This window comes from Drosophila persimilis, unplaced genomic scaffold, assembly GCF_003286085.1.
Source record: "Drosophila persimilis strain 14011-0111.01,24,50 unplaced genomic scaffold, DperRS2 tig00000676-arrow-arrow-pilon, whole genome shotgun sequence".
Lineage (NCBI taxonomy): Eukaryota > Metazoa > Arthropoda > Insecta > Diptera > Drosophilidae > Drosophila > Drosophila persimilis.
The window spans coordinates 295,893-317,967 of NW_020825332.1; the positions used below are offsets into that span (position 1 = coordinate 295,893).

At 53.6% G+C, this 22,075-nt stretch overlaps 2 protein-coding genes across 3 annotated transcripts; one reads left to right on the plus strand and one right to left on the minus strand.

Annotated features, from left to right (window-relative positions):
- Positions 1-2,540: 2,540 nt before the first annotated feature.
- Positions 2,541-3,554, minus strand: LOC6601101. Its single transcript, XM_026991634.1, has 2 exons — positions 3,350-3,554; positions 2,541-3,295 (listed from the first exon to the last, which is right to left on the minus strand). The coding sequence occupies exons 1-2, from the start codon at positions 3,533-3,535 to the stop codon at positions 3,128-3,130; spliced, it is 354 nt and encodes a 117-aa protein (XP_026847435.1). The 5' UTR covers positions 3,536-3,554; the 3' UTR covers positions 2,541-3,127.
- A 7,249-nt stretch (positions 3,555-10,803) lies between these two features.
- On the plus strand, positions 10,804-21,371 carry LOC6601100 (phosphatidylinositol 4-kinase beta). Of its 2 annotated transcripts, XM_026991629.1 has the most exons (12): positions 14,990-15,042; positions 15,124-15,183; positions 15,366-15,477; positions 16,031-16,316; positions 16,399-16,575; positions 16,681-19,278; positions 19,345-19,463; positions 19,528-19,665; positions 20,448-20,722; positions 20,799-20,887; positions 20,956-21,120; positions 21,184-21,371. In XM_026991629.1, exons 3-12 carry the CDS (start codon positions 15,370-15,372, stop codon positions 21,369-21,371), a joined length of 4,143 nt encoding a protein of 1,380 aa, XP_026847430.1. In that variant the 5' UTR covers positions 14,990-15,042; positions 15,124-15,183; positions 15,366-15,369. The 2 variants fall into 2 exon arrangements, with proteins under 2 accessions (XP_026847429.1, XP_026847430.1); XM_026991628.1 differs by lacking the exons at positions 14,990-15,042; positions 15,124-15,183 and adding an exon at positions 10,804-11,891.
- Positions 21,372-22,075: the final 704 nt, after the last annotated feature.

Consider the following 22,075-nt stretch of genomic DNA (forward strand, 5'->3'; position numbering starts at 1 on the left):
AAAGCAACAAAATCCGTGGGCAACAACAAAGGTGTCACAGTGGCGCCTTCTCACTTCCACCTGCCTCTGCCTCAGCCTCAGCATCTATATCCGTCACTGTGACCGTGCGTGAAGCATAATAGGAGGAATTTGTGCTCTCCTCTCCTGTCCTCTCCACACCGCTCCGTTGTTTGTGATTTCCAATGTAAAAAGCTACAAGTGAAAGTGGCAAACCCTGCTTATCTGCGCCAATTGATACCAGATCGCCAAACCTGCGATTGGCCCAAAGTGGATTACACCCTCACCGACCAACACCCATCTGCATAATCAACTTTGGACTGAACAATAATAAGGTATGTCTGTCTGTATAAACGACCCCACATGAAGTGTGTGAAGAGCATTCCTACTGATAAGGATAATAAGGAAATCGCAACTCTTGCTCTCTGTCCCCTTCCCGTTCTGTATCCGCCCTTGTTGTTTTCGCTTCCGCCTTCTACATGCATCCGCACTTGCTGTAGCATCGTGCTCTCTTCGGCTTGTGTACTTTACTTTTAAATATTTGGGAGAAGCATTTACAATTGACATTGTTAATCGAGTCATCCGCGGAATGCGAGAGCAGAAGAAGCAACGGTGACGTTGTAGGCCACGGGGAGGAGAACACGGAAGTATGGCATTTATTTTCCGTTGTACGTTGTCCGATGTCCGATGTCCGTTGTCTGTTCTCTGTTGTCTGGTCCGGCGTCCCCATGTGCCTGGGATGAGTTTCATTTCTCTATTTGCGGCTTTTCTCCTCATTCGAGTTTTCTTTTGTCAGTTCATTGACTGGGAGAAACCCGCTTTCGTGCAGTTCATTGATAGAAGTGCGTGAAAATGAAATCGTCGCGTCGATAGGCGATAATCAGTAATTTAAGTTGCATCCAAGTTGCATCCGAGAGAGCGGCAGACGTTTCGAGTGCAAGTCGATGAACCCTTTGAAGAACAGCGAGCAAAACAAATGCTAGTCCGTGTCCGAGTCCAAGTGCGAATAGCACTGTGTAAACAAGCGCGAGAAACCTCAAACGGAAACAAAGGGCAAAGCAGAGGAAGAAGAATGAAAGAACCCGTTGTTCTGCCCCAAGCTTTGCCGTGAGACAAGCCTAAGCTCAGCAGGGCTTGACTTCGATTCGGTTATTTCCTCAGCTCTCCAGCGTTCGTTTTCATTTCGTCTCGTCTCGTCTCAGTACTGCAGAGGTGCACACACACACAAACATAAATATGTACATATGATACATGGGTATGGGTGCTTCTGCACTGGGAATTGGATAACTTCTCGCTGAAAAGCAATTTCAGAGATTTCCTTGTGTGTGTGTGTGTGAGAGTATTAACCGATGTAACCTGTAACCAGAGCAGTGAGCAGTGAGAGGGCAATTATATTGTAATTACTCTTTCGAGTGGTGGCAATATATACAATAAGTATGACATAAGCGCTGCAATCGTTTCGGTCGCTGTCAATCCACCATCTACCATCCACCATCCACCTGCCGTCATCCGCATGCAAGTTGCGTCTGCAGACACTTGCCAAATAGTCGAGTTAGTTAACTAAACAGCAGAGCAGAGCAGACTTGAGCAGAGCAGAGTAGTCCAAAAGAAACATGCGCCGCATCCAAAACGGGAATTTGCCTGCGGCCAGCTCCAACGGCAGCAGAAGCCAACCAGTTTTGGGATACAGTTCCGAATCTGGCGACTGGCCGATCGCCGATCACCGATCACCGATCACGGATCACGGGCAACCGCCGCACAGTGGCTCGTTATCCGAAAACCCGTTGAATATTTGGCAAATCTTTAGCTGCACTTCAATTGGGAATTATTCAAAATCAAAATTGTATGTATGTTGAGAAACCCCATATTAAATTTCAAACAGCTATGATTTTTGCAACGTGTTTTAATAAAACGAGCCACTGTGCGCCGCTCGTCCGTTGATCGGTGCTGGTTGCTGGCTGCTGGCTGCTCGTTGTTTGTGTTTGCCAGTGTTTGTGTATGTGTTGTTGGAGCGAATCAAAAACACGAATCGTGTGGAATACTGAAACTGAAAACTAGTTGGAGCTGAAGCTGAAGCCGAAGCATTTAGTGTCGCTATTTTGTGTCTCTCTGTTTTGCTTTTGTGTGGCAAGCGGAAATTAAAATTGATAAATAATTTATTGACAAACCGAAAGTGTCTTGGGATGGGAGACTGCCGTTTCTGATAAACACACGCTTCGCTTGCCTTCCCTTCCCTTCCCTTTCCCGACTATCTCGTTCCCCATGGTGAGCACTGCTCTCGATCGAGCATCAACCAGGGTGTCATCCATTTTTGAGTCCAATGAGCGATAATGACTATTTCCAGCCACATTCTCCTCTCCTTTCAGACAAAGGAAGGTCGCGTAGGTCGCCAAAGCAGGGCTATCAGCGCGGCGCTTTCGGCTTCCCCAGCTTGAGCCGCGACTACCGTCCGTCTGCTCGTCCGCTCGTCCGCTTGCGAGTGTTGTTGCTCTGAGAAGGTGACGCAATCAACGCAAAAAAAACACACATACACTTTTGCTTATTTTTGTATGTGCTTTTGAAATATATAACAATTGTTGAGTGGTTTCCCAGGAGGCGAGAAGACAATCGCCAAGTAAAAGGCCAAATTTGTTCACTGGACAATAAAAGCATTCAACAGATAGGAAGGAGCGACCGGAAGTGCTTGGTCTCCTCCGGGTCCTCTCCAGCTCTCCAATAAAGAGTGCAAAAGTGAAAGTGATGGCAGAGTGTTTGCATATTCACTCGGCAGCGGCAGCAGCAGCAGCAGCCCACGCCTCCGCGTTTTGATTATGAAAAAAAAGCAGCAATTGCAGGTGGCAGGTGGTCTCGGGCCTCAGAAAACTGCTGTTGCCGGTTGCCAGGTGACAATGGGACTTTGGTAAGGTTATTTGGCTCGACGTGGCGACGCTTGACCCCTGGCTGCTCTGAGCTCGTATTACCAGCTAATTAGTTCTATGCGTGGCCGCTAGTGGGTCAGTCAGTCGGCAGCAGCACGAGCAGAAGCAGAGGCAGAAGCACAAAAAGTTAAATTTAAACTGGAACTTGAACTGGCGGCAAAAGAGAAAGAAAGCCAACGCAGGGAAGAGGGACTTCTCCTATTCCTCCTTCACTATTTTCTTAATCTGCCTCGGCGCCTGGGCGGTCGGCGCCTGTTGTAGATGGGTCGTCGTACCTGAGCATGTCCGTGCCGGGGGTGGCGCAGATTGCGGCGCAGCAGCCGACGACGGCGATGACGACGCCTGGCAATCGTGCGCCGAATGATGCGTGCCAAGATGCGCTGCAAGAGAATAGAGAGAGAAAGGGAGGGAGAGAAGAACACATCGTCGCTTACATCTTGTTCGAACAGCCTCCGCTGGGCCGCTGTCAGCGTCTCCCAGAGAGCGGGCGCCTCCTGCAGGAGCCGCCTGAGGCCGTAGCGAGGCTTCTTGCGCTTGAGGTAGCGCAAAAAGTTAAGGTACGGATTCGGGGCCACCAGGCGCGGGTCGTCAACAATGTCTCTGGCTCTGATCGCGTTCATTTCTAGGCCTGATATCTTTCCTACTGCCTACGAGCAAAGTTTATATAAATTGTGTTTACTGTATGGGGATATTTTTTGAACTGTTAAACGTACAGCACACACTGACAAAAGACTGATTCGAATGCGAATACATATACATTCTACATTATACAGACAAGCAGAGTGCATTGCTGGGAGCAGAGCTCGGCAGAGCGTCGCCCGTATACGTACACACGGGCGCTCTTTATCTCCAGAGAACGCCTGCGAATGCATCATCCACCTATTTAGAGGGGAGACGTTTCTCCCTCCCCCCGTCGGTGCCAGCATCCCAGAAGATTATTTATTCATTTTTATATGAATGAGATCTGCAGGCGACGGCGACGGCGACGGCGACGGCGACCCACTGATAAGACGACACTCCGTCGTGCATCCGTCCGATCAAAGTCCAGGCTCTGGTGCCTCTGCTGTGCACTCTAATGTTTCATGTTTACTCTATCATGTTTACTTGCAAGCATCGCCCTCGAACAACAAATACACTCTAGAAATCGGAGTGCATTCGCTTGGCCAGGGCGCAGCTCATAAGCGGACGGAGATGGAGACGTAGGAAGGAAGCAATCGTCGTGAGTAATCCCTTCCGCAGGGCCTTCCGCCGTTGGGCCCACTACTTGTTGCATTTAATTCAGTTCTTAGGCAAAAGACGCGGAACGGAATGGCAGGAATGCTGGCTTTCTGGGCCGTACTGCTTTGCACTGCTTTGTACTGTGGTACTTTAATGTGCGTGCAATATTTCGTACGGGCAATTAAGCATATTCCGAGCTGGCGGCAGTCACGCTTCCCTCCCAGTCGAGCGGGCGCTATGCCATGGCGGTGTGTGCACTGGCACTGTAATGAGTACTTACGGTGCCGCCTGGGCAACCACTTTCCCTGAACGCGCAGAACTTTCGTGATCGTTAAATAAACATTTCGGTAATAATCCGCCGTCCGCCGTCCGCTGGCCGATGCCACACGCTCGCCCTGGGAAAACTTTGGATCAAAACTGTTTCCAAATTTTGTAGCCAGAGATATATTGGCGCGAGGGATTGATGTGGAATCGAGTGGAACCCCTAAAGCCTCTCCCTCCCCCCCATACCCCTCCCCCTTTGTTGTGTAACCCAACTTTCCCTTCACTCAAAAGATGAAAGACGGCCATTAAGCTTTTCCTCTCCCCCTTGCGCTCTCCACTCTCCACTGTCTTCTGCTTCTGCTCCCCAATGCAACGGAAAATTAATGCTGTGTGACAATAAACCACTCCCCCCTCCCACCTCCACCCCCACTCATAATGGACTGGGATTGGCCCTGGACTCTCGCGATACGTGGGAAAGCTTTTAGAGCTGGATCTCTTGTGGCAGAGAAGTGCGTTTTCGGTGATTCTGTGACTCAGAGAAGCAGAGATTTCCATGAATTTCTACGGCTGTGTGGCAGTGCAACATTTCTGCCACCGAAAAAGTTATTTAGATAAATACCAGGCGTACTGGAATCTGGCCCAAACCGAACCGAACCGAACCGAACCGCACGCTGGCTGTTCACCTTGTACGCAAATGAACGGACTTGAACCGACTCTGTCGGACCTGTCGAGTGGCCGCGCAGGTCTCGGGGCAACACCAGGTGGCTGTCTCCTGCAGAACCGAGAACAGGCCTCATCCTTGGATGGGAGTGGAGTGCAGACAGAGGTGGAAACAGAGTTGGAGCTGGAGCTAGAGCTGGAGATCTAACACTCAACGATCTGTTCGCCCTTGACCACACGATTCGTTCGATGGCGATTCATTTGATTTCGGCTCGTTTCGGACTCCGTTTGGTTCTACCTCGTCGTTTCGTTGAGTTTTCGAATGGTCTGTTCGTAGAGCGCGAGTGTCGCGCATTTGATCTGATCTGATTGGGATGACCTTGATACGTACGCTGAAATGAGCGCGCCAGCGCGCCAGTCACGTAGGTATCTGTATCTGCATCTGTATCTGTATCTGTATCTCGAGCGGAGCCAGTTTCTGGATATCAGCGAATGTACACACCACACGAGTATCTGCATCTATCTCTGCATCTCAGCATCTCTGTGTCTCTCTGTCTATCTCTCTGCCGCCTGCGACTCGAGCCGTTTGCTGCGGTGGGGTTTTTCTTTATTAGCCAAACCGCTGCGGAACGCGAAACTCTAGATTCGGATTGGCACTACGTAAGTAGTGGATGCTGCTGTGGCTGTGGCTGTGGCTGCTGCTGCGGTTGGCTTCCCAGTGGCTGTAGGGCCGTGTGGTCGGAGATAGAAAGCGCCATCTCTGGGCCCCCCCTGGACCCCTCCCTCGAGTACCAGAGACGGGGCCAAATGCTGCGGAATGCAGTTGCACTTGATGTTTGGGTTATGAAACGGGGAGCACCTTTTGGCGATTGCCGATTGCCGATTGCCGACTGCCGATTGTTGTGCAAATTCGTGTTCGTGTTTTTTTTTTTTTTTAAACGGTATCTGTCGAACGACCTTCGCCACGAGAAAGTGCCGAAAAGTGTGTCGCTGCTGAGGCCCATACAATGGCGGTCCATTACCGCTATTCAACACCTATTACACACACACGCACACACACACACACACGCACAGCTAATGCCAATGCAAAATGCTAATTGGCTCCAACCGGGCCAAACGCCGAATGGGAATTCCTTTCCAAAAATTAATTCATTGTCATTCGCTGGAGCCAGAAAATGCTCCCCCCGCCCCCCCATCCGTGCAGCAGCATTCCGGGCTTTTTCCGGGCACACTTTAAATTTCCTAAGCAGACAGGACCACGCCCTGCGCCTGCGCCTCTCGGAGATGAGCCATCCGAAAATCTGCTTAAATCGAAGGGAGTTGCAAGAGTCCTGCCTGTTGCTCCACGTTCGACTCCTCTAAGGAGGCCTCGCTTGGAGAGCCGCTCGTTCGGGAAAGTTTCGCCTTGGAGACTTCTATGCAAAGGAGAACGCGTTTGGGGGTTGTGGCTCTGCAGCTCTGCAGCTGCACTCAGGCTATGTGGAACATGAAATAATAATTGCATCTTTTGTGCTGTGGCGATGGGATAGGCGGGGGGGTGGAGGGGGATGACATGATGCATGAAATTACAAAAATGCCCGGCTCGAAGAATTTTTGAATCCATTTCAGGGGCTCCTCCATTCAGTGTGTGGGGGCGGGGGCTGCTGCATCAGAAGAATGCTGTGAATGCGAGCAGCCAACCATTTTAACGATCTGTTATGATGCAGTGTTCTGTGTGCTCTGTGGGCTCTGTGCGCTCTCTGGCAGTGGCTGCAGCTGCAGCTGCACAAATTGAACATTTTCAATTTGCAGTTAATGAAACGGGGAGCCGACGAGCGATCGCATGCTCCAAACGTTCCTCCTCCTCTCTGTCCAAAGTTCGCTGACATGCGCTGTGGGCACTGTGCCGCTCTGTTCTGCTCTTAATGCTTTGTGTGTTTGTCAAATGGATGCCTGCCCGGCGATCCCCGGGGCCCGGGGAACAAGAAACCGTTGAAGCCGCTGCGGCTGGGGCTGGGGCAAATGCGGGATCTGTGTCTCCGTAATTGAGGCGTAGGATAAGATCTGGGTGCATCATCCATGTACATCTGTTCGAGCAGGTCCAGGGCGTGGTTCACCCCTAGCGCAGCCTCTTCTGCTCCGATATTCCATTCCGTTCCATGCGTGTGACGCGACGTGACGCTCACTTCCGGTCCGATCCGATCAGGAACAGGTACTGCCCAGACCCAAGTCGAAAATACACATAGAATCGGAATGCGACGAGTGCGCTGTGTACTGCCTCTTTCCGTATGCAAATCTCTCATTCCCCTCTGCCATCCCCCCTTTGTGGCGCTCGGAAAACTCGTTGCTTTCCGTAGCTGCTGCTGCTGCGCTGCTCTGCGCTGGAGATGGATGCATGCCGCAGCTTTGATTGATTGCTGGCTCATGACTGACGCGCTACATGTCTGGCTTTCCACATGGGCGTGTCCCCCCCAGCGAAAGAAGACAAGCCCCAAAGCGTGGGGCGAGAGGAATCCGTGGGGGGGTTGGGGGAACAGAGCAGAGTGCTTTCCATTTTACTGCCGCACTGAAAATGTGGAATGTGTGCATACGAAATCTCTTTCTCTTTTCACTGGGCTCTCGTTAGAGCCGAGCGTAAAATAAGACCCGAACGAGGGTTAGCGGACCACCATGCATAGCTGGATCCAGTCTGCTCTCCTCTCCTCTCTTCCCTGCCGATACCCGCATTCTTCGATACTCGTGTGGTTTTTTGTGTCGCCGCTAATTGCCATTGAACCCTCTTGACTTTTGTTTGACTCAAGTTCACGTTGATGGAATGTAATAAAAAGAGCTCGCTCGGTACAAGCCACAGCCACAGCCACAGAATCTTTGCAAGAGCGGTTCGGTGTCCAAAAGGTGGAAAGTCGCGGCGTGCACGGGTCGTGCCTCGTCCGTCGTTCGGCTACATTTTGGCCCACTTCGTGACGTTACAGTGGAGCGAAGGCCGACGACTACAGCAGACCAGAACAATTGTCGGATTGTGCAATCACACATACACACACACACACAAACAGCAGCAAAAGAAGGGAGCAAGTGCATAACGAGTTTTCCTTTTCGTTTTCGTTGGTGTTCGTAAATGCCTGTTGATCACAGACCACGGCCTGCAGGCACCCTGTAGGCTCTGAACCGCTTGCCACCCTTGCCTCTCCTTGGGCGGCGGGGCTCCGATTACAAATCGCTGGGAAGCACTTAACCCAGGATCCCATTTCACTGATAAGCCACTTCCAGGCGATTCCCAAGGACACAATCTGCTCCTTACCCAAGTACTCCCCTCCCTCCTCCTCCGAATCCTCTCAAGGAGCCTGAAATTTGATCGTAGTGGTGCGTCAAGTGGACTCGGACTCTCTCACTCGCTCGGATCGGACGAGTGGCATTCTCTTCAGAAGGAACGGAACGGTAGGGAACGGTATGGAACGTCATGGAATGGATTGCCTTGTGTGACCCACAAAAAAGGCACTGGTAGTGCCTTGGATCCATAGATCAAATCGCAACAACTGGAAATTCCAGATCGTAAAACAATGGAATGTGCTTGCCGACGCCTTGGCCGCCGAGTGCGAGAATTCTCGTCGGCCTCTTCGTGCCGGGCCGTTCATCGGAAGATGGCCCGAACGTTATACAATTTTGCTTATTACAGCAGACCATGTGCTAGTCTGTGTTATCGTTCATCGGCCCCCGCTCCGGACGGTAGCACGGACGGGGAAGGGGGATAGGGGATAGGGTAAAGGGCGGGCGTACTTGGGTCCAGCGCGGAATGTCCGACGCTTCTTTCACGACGTATTGTGTGGCCACTTTAAATATAATGACGCACGGGGCCAGCCAGGGAGCCAGTGGGAGGGGGTGGACTACAGGGGGGGGGAAGAGGCATGGTCCAAGGTTGCGGCCACAACCAAAGAAACGAATGACACGCAACAGTTCATTTTTTGGGGTTTTTAATTAACAAATTTTTGCACTTCCACTAATTGAAACGCACTGTCCGCGTCGCACATCTCCACCTCAGCTTCGTCTGTCCTCTGCGTCCCTCTTCCCCATTACAGACGCCAGATTTGCAGAAGTTTGGGGGCCAGCAGCTCGGATCCTTCTTGGAGTGTTCTTTTCAAGTGTTTTTGTTGATGGTCGAGCAATCAAGCACCGAAATGAATCCACAATCGCACTCGTGAATGTGTCATAGATAATTATAATCATTCAAACACACACACACACACACACACACACACATGCACACACAGTACATGTGCCTGTGCATGTGCCTGTGTCGTTGTGGGTGGATCACTCGCCTCGCCTCGCCTCGCCTCGTGTGAATCACCTGCGGACGCACTGCGCAGATACAGATACAAAAAAGGCCAGCCCCAGCTCCTCACGGGGAGGGGTCGCATAATTGGGGTCAGTTCAGCAGCTCATGAAATATGAATGACTCGATGAAAGCGGCGCATCCATGTGAGGGTGGTGGGGGCAACGAGGATGGCGATAAGACAAGGCCCAGCTTCGGATCTTCGCACCTGTCGGGGTCCCAGGCACCGCAACGCACCTCCCCCTTTGGCCCAGAAACACAGGCTGCAACATTCCCACGTGGCACAGTGCCGGAAGGAAGCCAAGAAAAAGTCGTAGAGGCAGGGGGAAGGCGGAAGGCGGAAGGCGGCAGGGTTCGTGGCCAACGAAATAAATGGGTCAAGGCTGTGCCCCACCATCCCCACTCTCCCCCGCCCCCTCGATATACTTTTTGGACTTTCATCGTCCTTGAACAATCCGAAGAGTATTTATTTGGCATATTTCTTGGCAAACGCGAGTTCCTAATACAAATCGACTGCGATTTATATTTAAATGCTCACACGATTTATTTTTATTCGTTGCGCTCACGACACACACCTACACACGGACACACACACACACACACACATGCAGGAGTGTTAATTAATAGAATGTTTATTGGTATTTATTATTTAGTGAGAGTTTAACAGTAGTTCTCGGGGGGTTTTTTCAATGATAACTAATGGCTTTTGCTGCGACTGAGCCATGAGAGTCCTCTCTCGGCCGTTCGAGGGCTCTCTGTGACGACCGCTCTCGTGATCCGCTCTCTGCTCTCTCCGAGAGACGGACAGATACAGATACAGACACTCTCGGACAGGTCAGGCAGGACACCAGGGTCTTGTAGGATCAGGCGCCAGGAAAAGACACCCCACCGAAGGGGGGGGGGACACATCTCTCTATTCGAAATATTCCCCATTGACACCCAATTTCTGTTTGTATCTTTCCAGCCAAAAACCTTAGGAAGTGCTGATAGGATGGCCACACGAACGTGTTCCATTGAGCATTCGACTGACTGATCATTCGACACCCCCCCACACCCCCTCCTCGGCAGGGCACAAGGACGATGCGCCACAGCATAGCCGCTCAATCGAGAACGCATCCCCGTGCAATGGAAAACGAAAGCAATTCGAGGGTTGTGCCCCAAGGAGCCGCCAACTAGACGGGAAACTCGGAAGGAAGCCAAGTGGGAGCCCACACACACACCCACACCCACACTCCCCACACTCTCACACACACTCTCCCCCCTCGCACCGCTCCAGCCACAGCCATCAAAATGAACTCCGTCATATCTGCATTTAAGGGCAAGAAGAACAGTGCGGCAGGCGGCAACGCGCCGGCTGCAACGAACGGCGTCGGGGCGCCTCCGGGCGACGCAAAACAGAGCCACAACGGCGGCCTGGTGGGCGTCGGCATCAGCATAGCCAGTGTCGGCGGAGGAGTGGCCAAGAAGAAAGCGGTGGCCCAGAGCAGCGGCTACCAGTACCTGCGGCACATCCGCGAGATTGAGACTGCCAACAAGCTGCTCTCCCCCGCGGTGGGAGTGGCGGAGGACGCCTCCGGCGCCGACGTGGTGGACCACTGCCTGCCCGCCACCGTGCGCCTGTCCAGCGCCGAGTCTTTCTCCGACTTCAATATGAACGGAAAGGATGTCGCCCCCGCCAGCGCCCCCGCGCCCGGAGACAATGCAAACCTCGAGACTAGCGACTCCTGGGTGGCGCCCCACCCCCCAGCCGCGGGGACGACGGACGACGAGGACATCTCGGAGCACTCGGCGGCCGCCTGCAACAGCACCAGCAGCTCCAGCGAGCACAGCAACAGCACCGTGGTGCACAGTCCAACGGTGGCGGAGGGCACCAGTAGCAGCACCAGTAGCAGCGCCAGCACCAGCACTAGCACCTCGGCGAGCCACCCCAGTCCCAGCCTGAGTCTGAACAGCGCCTCGTCCGCCAACTGCGGGATCAGCAGCCCCCCGCGCAGCCTCAGTCACTCCTCGATGGCCATCGGCTGCGAGCCGCACTCGACGTCCACGACCACGCTCTCCTCGTTGGGGTCCCAGTCCCACTCCCAGTCGCAGTCCCAGTCGAATGTCTGCAGCGAGAACGGATCCTCGCAGACGCCGCCGTTCACCTCGCCCGTGGCGTCGCCGCGCCACGCCCAGGACATCCGCGACGGTGGTGCTGCGGCGGCGGTGGGGAATGGAAACTATATACCCGCCTTCTTAATGGCCGCCCCGGTCACATTGCCCCTCAGCGGCGGCCACATGTCCACCTCGGCCGTGCCGGCTGTCAGCTCGGCGGCCAGCACGCCCAAGCACACGCGCTACCCGAAGCCGCGCCTCAGCCTGAGCCGCGGGTTCAACCACTCGATGCCCTCGGTCCACGGACGACCCAATCTCAGCGTGGCCCTGGGCGACGGGCTCGGCGGCGGACTGGCCGCCAGCGCCGGCAGCGGCGCCAACGGGCCCCCCAAACGCATCTCCACACACCAAAGAAACTTGAGCTTGGATTTCAGGTGAGTCCCCGAACGTGCCCCCCGCCCCTCCCTAGTCCTAGTCCATTCTCTGCTGTGGCATTGAGCAGCGGAAGAGTGCAACGACTCCGCTTAGGCCCATCGGAGCCTTGTGGTGTGTGGCTTTTGCGGAAAGGCGACACGCAAGTCCAGCCGGTCCCCGAAATGGGTGTCAGGGTGTGCCTGTGCCCCAGCCCGAGCCTTCTGCGTACTGAATGGCGCCAAAACACTTGGCGTCACTTGGCGTGCCCCATGTGCATGTAGTCAGGCGCCAAGTCCCCCAGTGGCCCCCCCACCCCCCTGTTCTGCTTTGGCCGACACGCAGGCGCGTCGGTTGGACCCACCAATAGATGGGCCTTCTGTTCGGATCCTGCTGTCCGTCACGTACGGACGTCGAGTGCGTCCGTCGTGGGTTCTATGTGGGTTCTGGCATCGGAATTCGAAATTCCAGAGGCTGCAGCAACAAACACAACAAATTTGAATATTCATTGATGCATTTTGGCGATGGCGATGTCGATGGCGCTGTCGCTGGCGATGGAATGTTTCGAGAGCATGCAAAACGTGCACTTGCCTCCGGCATCGGGTAACGAGTGGGTGGCTGGTGGCATGGGTGGGTGGGGTCGGGTTGGGGACCCAACACCCAGCGAGATGTGGGCCAAGCTCTTTGTCATTATTTTCCATCGTAAATATGCAGTAAATCAGTAAGCAATAAGTCAGCAGCTTATGGGTGCGGTGCTGAGGGGGGAGGGGAGGGGGACATTAAATATGCAACAGTGCAACAGCCGTGTATGCCGCACACTCTTAAGCTCTGGCATGCCACCTGTCGTCTCCCAAGACGCAGTCGTTTGTTGGTTTCTTGAAGAGCCGAGCTCTGCCTCGTGCCTCGTGCCCCTGCCCCATCTCTCCCACCCTTTCCCTCTCTCTCTTTGTTAATCAACTTAATTGAATCTAAGATCTGAGCAGGGGCAGAGGCAGGGGCAGGGGCGGGGGCTGGGCTTGCCCACCACCCAAGCACCTGATCGGAGGGAGGCCTCTGTGCGTCTCTGGCCTTTGGCCCTCCGAAATGGCATCGCATTTGGCTAATTGACACGCGCTGCTGTGGCAGCTGCCCGAAATGTGTAATATTCTCAGGCATGACCCAAGAACCGAGCAGACCCGCCACCCCCTCTCCGCCCCACAAGCTTGGAGTTGAACCCTCGCCACCCTTCGCACTATTTACATGCCGTCTCTGTCTCTGTTTCTGTTTCTGTCTTTAATAGCGCCACGAAATGATTTCATTATGCTCGTGCATACCTATGTTTATGTACTGGCACGTGTATTGGTGTACGTACGTGTCTGTGTGACTGTGTGTCTCTGTATCTGTGTATCTGTGTGTGGGGTACCTGCAGATGACGTGCCACACCCTGGTTTTTGCTGGGTGCGTGCGCCGCCGCCACCGGCGAACAGCCAGCCCTGTCCCACACTGTCGCACCTTGTCATAGGTAGCAAAAAGCACCCGCACCCGCACCACCACCCTCTCTCCTGCTCCTGCTCTCTCTCTCTCTCTCTCTCTCTCCCCCCCCCACTCTCCCACTCTTTCTTGTTGCCTCGTCCTGTGTGCAGCTTTTCCTGCGTTAATGTTTAATTTCGTTAGTTGTTTCTTCGCTCTAAAGGACCTGCACCACGCACCCCCCCACCCCCCACACCCCACACCCCACACCCACGGATGGATTGCGGACTTCCTGTATTTTAAGTTCAAAGGCATTTCATGTGGTAGCCCATCCATTGAGGAGAGGGAAGAACTACTCAAATCAAATGCCAAATGGGGTAGTGCCTAGTATTTGCCAAGAAGCGTGCCCCCCCCGCCCACCGATAACTCCGGCAATCTGGAGCCCCGCTCCGATGGCTGACTGCACCATTGACGACACCGGAGGCAAACAAGTGCGAGTGTGCCACTGATGAATGGCCAACCTCTCGACTTGGTCAACAAACTTTGCGGGCGATTCGTTCTCCGAATGGCCACAGAAGCGCCGCGGCTGACGCGAGTCGTTGAACCGCCGCTGTGTGCAGGGGTCAGAGGTGAGACGTGCATTTGGCATCGACTGGAAATAGAATGTCACCTGATGATCGTCTGCATATTACCTGCTAGAATGCTACCACCCGTCCCCTTTGGTACCCCCTTCGGACTGGGTTCGTTTTCAGGTGCAATTACGTAAAAGCCGATACGTGATTTGCGGTCGGAGTGACGGACACAATAAGCCGGCAATGGCAATCAACACCCAAGTGGCAAGCAGGCAGGCAGGCCCCTGGTGGGTGGGTTGATGGTGTGGGGGAGAGGGACAGGGACAGGGGGCGAAAGATCTCTAAATGAATGCAAATGCGTAAATAATTGACACAACGAGACAACTATTGCGGCTTGGAATGCATGAAATTTGCAAACAACAAAACCAACAAACAGCCGCCCCTCCCCAAACCCCCCACCAACCCCCTCCCAATGGTGCACATTGCCAGACACGACGTCAGCGACGTGGAGTAGCCATCTCCGGCAGACGACAAGCGACGACCCGCATGCGAAATGAGATGTCATCGATCCACTATCTGGACGGGGCAACTATCGATGTATCGATCTATCGGAAACGATACCGAATTGCGGCTGCTGCACCTGTAGGGCAAGCAAGGCCCAACTCCCCTCTGAAGGTCGTGTCCCCATATGCCCTGGCCAGGCCTGTGGGGAACTGGTTATCAAACTTTCCCGCTTATCGTGGCCGCTGATAACCGTCCACGTAACACATTGAAGGAGATAGCGCTGATAAACACACAAAACTCTGCTGGCTGCGCGCCAGTGACTTGTGAGTCGGCCCTCGCAGGGCTTTCGCAAAAGGCCCCGAAAGCTGCCCGAATCAGCTGTGATGAAAGCTCTTTCGGTGCTTGCAAGCGTATGCGGGCTTCACGCGCGTTGTTTTCACTTGTTCTCTCGGCTCGGAGCTTCGCTCTCCTCTCGCGCTGGCTTTTTATTGTGTTGTCGTCGTGCTGTGTGGGTGTATGGGTGTGTGGGTGTGTGGGTGTGCGGGTGCTTGTAGCGAGTGTGTAGTCCATGTGTCTGTGTTTCTTTATGTTTCACGCGCATTGTTCTCTACAGCACTCTGCAGTGTTCGTGTGTTTGTGTGGAATTCCCGTAAGCATGTGAATGTTGCTAATTTAATTTAAAGGGCGTCTGTGTATATGCAGCATTCTGTCTATCTATCTATCTATCTAGCTGTCCCTATCCAGCTGTAAATAGTTTCGACCGATATGATAACCTAACTGCGACGCAGAAGTAAGCTCTACTTGTTAGTGTGTGTGTGTGTGTGTCCGAAACATACTGTGTGCTGGGGTGGGGAGGGTTGAACGTAAAGAAATCTCGGCAACAGATACGCGAGTACATTGATTTTTTCCATACACTAACTAACTTAAGTTCCGTGCCGTGCACTCTGCACTCTGTTTCGTTTATTTTCGCAGATCCATGGGCATACGGCTGCCGCCCGTCTCTCAGGTGACCAATACACGCATCAATCACACCCAGCATCATCGGAATCGCAGCCTCGACAGTGCCCTGCAACGCATACCAGAGGTGAGTGTTTGTGCCCTCCCTGCCCCCGCCTCTGCCATTCCAGCCCAAACATTCCACAGCAGATGTCAGCGAGTAACCTTGTTGATGGCGCCCGTATCTCCCATACACTCATACAGCCTGCCGCCTTCCGCCTGCCGCTACATGCATGTGCACTTGCCGAAAGTAGCAAAAACCTGGAAAGTTTCTAAGTCTCTATCTAAGCACATGTGTGTGTGTGTGTGTGTGTGTTCTGGTGTGTGTTTGTATGGGCGATGCGCTGTGTGTTTATTTATATTTTTATCGTTGCCGCTGGCTGGCATTGTTATTCACATTTTGCACTCACTTTTGTGCTTAATATTTATGTACTTTTCTGGTTATCAAGACCAGCCACAAAGCAAAGCAGTGCCAGTGCCAGTGCCAGTACCCGTCCCCGTTCTTCTTCTTCCACTAAACTGTAAATAAGGGGAAGTGGAAGGGGGGGGGGCGAAAGCTGCAGCTGCAGCTGGAGCTGGAGTGGGCCTATTTGGGCCTTCATTATTATATATATTCTATACATTCCACATTCGCTATCCAGGTCGAGGTGTCATCCCCCAATGCCGATACCGAGAACACATTCTGCTCTCCCTCGTCCATACTAGGGACGAATATGTGCTCGAAGATTGCCACCACAGCGGCAAGTGTGACGGCAGCCCTCTCCCCGCCAACGACACCCACGGCAGCCATCACCATCACGTCCGTGGCGTCTCTGGCACCGACAACCCTAACGCCGAAGGTGCAACATCAGGTACAGCAGAGCCAGAAGCATCAGCCATCGATCTGTTTGCATGCCCCCTGCAGGGGAGGAGTGCCCAGTGCCGTGGGTAAGTAAGCGCCGGGCAGCTGCTGCCAGTTCTCTAACGATCGGCCCGATCTAACCCGAAACCTATTTCCTCTTCCTTTCAGTGGAGGCCAGTCCGACGTTGCGCGTGAGGCCCAAGTCCAGCGAGTCGGTGGCGGAGTCTGTGGGGCCGGAGCTGGTCGGCGCCATTGGCAGTGGCAACAGCAGCAACAACAGCTGCAGCAGCGCCGGCAGCAGCAAGAAACGAGAGGATCTCACCAGCCTAGGATCAGACGACTCTGGTAAATATTGTAGACGTCAAATCGAGAACAGACATGGCCCTGACTTTTCCGTAATCCTGTGGGCAGTCGCTCCTCATTAACACTCTTACCTCCTCTTGATCGTAGGCATCATCTGTGGCTCGGAGTCAGACCAACTGTCTTTGAATCGCATTTGTCACTCCCATGAATCGCTGGATTCGGGCGAAATGGACGCGGAAGCAGACGCTGACGCAGACGCCGAGGAGGAGTGCATAGATATGATGGAGACGACATCCATAGACGAGGAGTACAACATAATGCAGTCGGATCATCGCTGCTTCTATCCGCCCCACGCAGTCGCCAACGAGCTGGACTGTCGCACTCTGCGTCCGTCGCGCAAGCAGAGGCGCCAGCAGCAGCTCGCCCTGGAGCAAGCCAAACAGATGTCGGAGCCTCAGGAGCGTGGCGTGGACGTTGGCGTCGACGACCGCACCCGGTATCGCGTCATGAACATGTCCCGGGCGGCCATCAACATTGAGCTGGGAACGGCGCCCAATGAAATCGAGCCAGTGGACGACGACGACCTAAATATGGACCCAGATCGGGATGTTACGAATGCGGATGCATCGACACTGACGTCAACTACCGCCACGCCTCTGCCACCGCCCCTGCCCACGCTCACGGCCACGGCCACGTCCACATCGAGCGCTACGGCAACAACGCCGGCCACGCCATCGGCGACACCCACACCTACAGCCACCCCCACACCCACTGAGAGCACCAAGAACGACCAGGTGCTGTTCAAGAACTTCTTCGGAGCCACCAAGAACGCCATCTTCCGCACGGCCCAGAGCATCATAGAGAACCACGAGAAGAAGAACGCGGCCAAGCAGAAGGTGGGCGAACAGCAGCCGGACCACACGGCGCCGACGGCCCTGCTGAATGCCTCGAGTGGGGGCGCCACAGCCCCGCACGAGCAGGTTAGGTCCCCGACGGACATTTCCAAAAAGAAGGAGTTCTTCAGCCTGCTCACGTCCAACTCCAGCAAGAAGGCAGCAGCCGCTGCTGCGGCGGCTGCGGCCAGCTCAGCGGCCAGTACGCCGGTCGCCACGCCCACGGAATCGTCCGTTGCAGCAGGAGACTCCAAGTTGCACCTCCCGTCGGACACATCGACCGACACGAAGGTGAAGGAGCGCACGCTCAACCTGCGGCTACCTGGAGCAGAAGCTGACGGCGCCACCGAAGGCGCGCTGGCCAAGAGCTCCTCCATCAACTCGCTGCACAAGCTGAAGGTGCCCGTGCCCGGCGTGGTCAAGTACTTCATAAGCGAGCGAGCCCCCACCACGGACGTGCTGATGAAGCCCGAGAAGGGCCAGAGCGGACTGCTGCGCTTCTTCGAGTCGCCGGTCTTCAACATACACTTCGCCGTGCACTATCTCTTCTACTCGAAGGAGCCGGGCGTGCTCAGCTTCATTGGCAACAAGATCTTCAGCTTCCCGGACCAGGAGGTCGACCTGTACATCCCGCAGCTGATCGTCATGTACATACAAATGGACGAGCTGGCCGAGGTCCTGGACCCCTATCTGACCATTCGGTGCCGCAAGTCCGTGGACTTCTCGCTCAAGTGCGTGTGGCTGCTGGAGGCCTACAACTACCAGGTGGACTCGCTGAGCAACCCGCACAGCGGCACGCGCAAGTCCAAGCTGGCGCTCATGAAGGAAATTTTCTCGAAAAGGGAGCAGAAACAGGCGCTCAACGAGCTGAAGGCGGCCAACACAAGCGCGGTCGGCGGTGGCGGTGGCGGCGCTGAGGCGAGATCGATTGTGGCCTTCGCCAAGAAAACGCACTACCGCTCGCAGTCGGATGCCACAGTGCTGCTCACCGACTCACGATCCCCACACACCCTCAGTATGTCGCACCGCATCTATCAGCAGCTGCCGTTCACCACCCAAACGCTGCCCACGGCGCCCACCAAACTGTGCCTCGGGGACCTTACCTCTGGGCATGCCTTCGACAACGGCTGCACCTGCTTCGAGACGGTGCGGGGCCAGGTGAACGGCCTCCTGGGCCAGAGAACGCTCTGCAGCTGCGGCGCCCCAAAGACCGCGCCGCAGAAGGAGTTCATGAAGGCGCTGATGAACGTGGGCAAGAACCTCACCTCACTGCCCTCGAAGGCGGAGAAGACCTCGGCGTTGCGCATGTTCCTCAATTTAATCAACAAAAACCTGCCCGCCAGAGTGTGGCTGCCGCTCTACTCGGACATTCCGCACCATGTCGTTCGCATCACGGAGGAGAAGACGGCCGTGCTCAACTCGAAGGACAAGACCCCGTACATCATCTACGTGGAGGTGGTCGAGGTGCCCGACATCTACACCTCCCCCTTGATACCCAAAATGATGCCCTCGCTGCGGCACACCAAGAGCGAGGAGCACTTGGAGGGCTCCTGCCTGAACTCGCACCAGCACCTGAGCTGCAGCCGCACCTCCAGCTGCAGCAGCAGCCACCAGAGCTCAAGCTGCCGCCGAAAAAAGGCCGCCGATGCAGACGGCGGGGGCTGCGGCGACGGCGGCTCGCACAACTGCTGCGGCAACCCGCTCTCGCTGGGCGGCCTGCAGGTCCATGAGGACGATGTGTGGTCGCAGGAGGACGACGAGATTACGGCCCAGTACCTAAACATGCGCAAGATGAGCGAGCGGGATGCCGTTTCGCAGATGTCGCTGGACTCGTGCGATTCAAGGGACCAAGGTGAGTTCTCTGCCCGAAAACATTTTCCAGAGCGTGTCTACAGCCGCTTCACGGCCTCTTCTGCAGGACCACCCATTGTCTTCAACATCGGCGACGTGCGCTCGCGGCACTGCAACAATTTGAGCTGCGAGAACACGAAATCGTTCAGCAACGACCCAGAAGATCCCTCGGCAGCGGCCCTAAAGGTAAATACTTCTAAACGACACGCGATCTATTGGCCCCGAAACGTAATCCCTTTATTCCACGCAGGAACCCTGGCACGAGAAGGAGAAGCTCATTCGCGAGTCTTCGCCCTACGGGCACCTATCCAACTGGCGACTGCTCTCGGCCATTGTCAAATGTGGCGACGACTTGCGGCAGGAGCTCATGGCCACACAACTGTTGCAGGTACAATTTGGATTGCTCTTCCTTGCCACTCCCTGGCACTAGAGGGGGACGGCACGATCCTTCCCTTGGACCTATTGAAGGTCCATTGTGATGCCGCATGGGCATGTGCCCCTTCCCATTGCCCAAGCCGTGGCGAGCAACTTATTGCAGTTTAAATGCAGTCCCATCCGGGGGCATTTGGACAGTATTCCTGCTTGGATTTCGGAAAAGTCTGAAGTGTCCGTGAGCAAAGGGGCCCCCGAAGCCGAAGTCTGAGAGCTCTGGAGGCGCGTGTGCCACTGGGCCACTGGGCCTTCTTTACCATGTCCTCTATGCTCAATTTCCAATCGAGGATCAGGCCAAGATATTTGACAAGATGCCTCAACGGTCCTGCATTGTAGCATCTGCTCGATTAGGCCAGCTTTCCGGGAATCGACCCCCAAGTCCGTCAGTGCACCCGTGATGGCGGTCGGGAGGATGTTTTTAAAGGCGCCTTCTGTGCCGTTTCGGTGGATCTGTCCTTCCGATAGGCGTGTTGGGAGTCTAAGATTAGACTGGGCGAAATTCGGTATGAGAGAGAGATAGCATGACATTCACATATGTGCATCTCTCGCTCGCACTGCATGCCTTTCCCATAAGGCTGTCTCTTTTCTTTCGGTGTGTGGATTTGTGGACCCTGCACTTGGTCCGCCAGGAATGCTTCCGGATGGCCGTTGCATATATTTTCCGGACCAATTCTTACAGCCTTGTGGCTAGCTTTTTGCCTGGCTCTAACCATACGACCTTGTGTCTGTTTCTTGCAGATGTTTAAAATAATTTGGCAGGAGGAGCAAGTGGACCTGTGGGTGCGTCCGTACAAGATAGTCTGTCTGTCGAACGACAGCGGGCTCATTGAACCCATCCTGAACACCGTCTCCCTGCATCAAATCAAAAAGAACTCCAACAAGTCGCTGAGGGACTACTTCATCGACGAGTACGGCACACCGACGGGCGAAAGCTTTTGCCGGGCACAGAAGAACTTCGTTCAGAGCTGTGCTGCTTACTGTCTGATATCCTACTTGCTGCAAGTCAAGGACAGGTAAGATCGAAGCCCACACGCGCACCTTCGCTTGTACCGTCACTGACAGTCGTCGATCCATCCGTCCCCCATACAGGCATAATGGCAACATACTCTTCCATTCGGACGGACACATAATACACATCGACTTTGGCTTCATTCTGAGTATATCTCCAAAGAACTTGGGTAGGTACCTGGCGCACCGTGGATGGGCCGTGGATGGAGGTTTAATCAACTGTATTGGCTTTTTGCAGGCTTCGAACAGTCCCCGTTCAAGCTAACGCCTGAATTCGTTGAGGTCATGGGCGGCACCGGCTCGGAACATTGGCGCGAATTCAATCGACTCTTGCTCGTGGGCATGATGTCCGCCAGAAAGCACATGGATCGCATCATAAACTTTGTGGAAATCATGCGCAGCAGTAAGTTTTTATGCACAGAGCCCGCAAAAAGTTGTTCTACATGGAAACATTTCTTTGGTACAGATGCCCATTTGCCGTGCTTCAAGAATGGATGCTCCGGCACCGTACAGAATCTCCGCAAACGCTTTCATATGAATTTAACCGAGCCAGAAATGGAACGCAAGGTTGAACAGCTTGTCCAGGATTCGCTGAAGAGTCTGTCGACCAAACTCTACGATGGTTATCAGTACTACACGAATGGCATATTGTGAGAACGGTTTTTTATGAAGATCTAAACAGATTTCATAAGCAATAGACTATAAATGCCGAGCTGATACCCAAAACTATGGACTGACTTTTTGTAAAGAGAATATTGTATAAAACATACATCAGCGACAAACAAAAACAAAAAAGAATGAAATTGTACCAAACCCAAATCTGTTATCGTAGCTTAAATCGTTCGTTGTGTGCGTTTACATTGTTGAATTATCGTAATGTGTATGTTGTCTAGCTTCTAAGATCCAGTGTAAATGCGGATAAATTTTAGTTATAGTTTTAGTTTTAGCTTGTCTGAGTGAGAACGAGTGTTGATGTCGGATGTCGGTCTGTCTTTGCGGCCTTCAATCGAGCCGTTAATTGTAAATACAATATAAACATTTATTAGCCAGGCGTATGGCCTATCTACATATACAATAGTCCTACATACCTATACAGTAGTCCTGCTACGCTTATCTTCCATTCATCTTTCTCAAATTTTATACTCTGGCGCTTTTGTATTTCACGAACGTAACTTATAAAAGTATCCAATTCCAATCTTTAGCCATAAGTATATATATAATGCGTGTATGTATATGTATATGTAACACCAATGCCACTTTCTGCTTTAGCCTAAAAATTGTAATGCAGCAATATACTCCTTAAGGATAGCAACAACAACAACAAAATATCAATCAAATTTACATAATTTTAATAACGA

Coding starts and splice junctions, on each gene's coding strand:
- LOC6601101 (XM_026991634.1), bottom strand. CDS start 3,535: ATGAACGCGATCAGAGCCAGAGACATTGTTGACGACCCGCGCCTGGTG. Junction 3,296..3,349: donor GGAGGCTGTTCGAACAAGAT/GTAAGCGACGAT, acceptor ATTCTCTTGCAG/CGCATCTTGGCACGCATCAT.
- LOC6601100 (XM_026991628.1), top strand. CDS start 11,014: ATGAACGGAAAGGATGTCGCCCCCGCCAGCGCCCCCGCGCCCGGAGAC. Junction 19,279..19,344: donor GTGCGATTCAAGGGACCAAG/GTGAGTTCTCTG, acceptor CCTCTTCTGCAG/GACCACCCATTGTCTTCAAC. Junction 19,666..20,447: donor TGGCCACACAACTGTTGCAG/GTACAATTTGGA, acceptor TGTTTCTTGCAG/ATGTTTAAAATAATTTGGCA.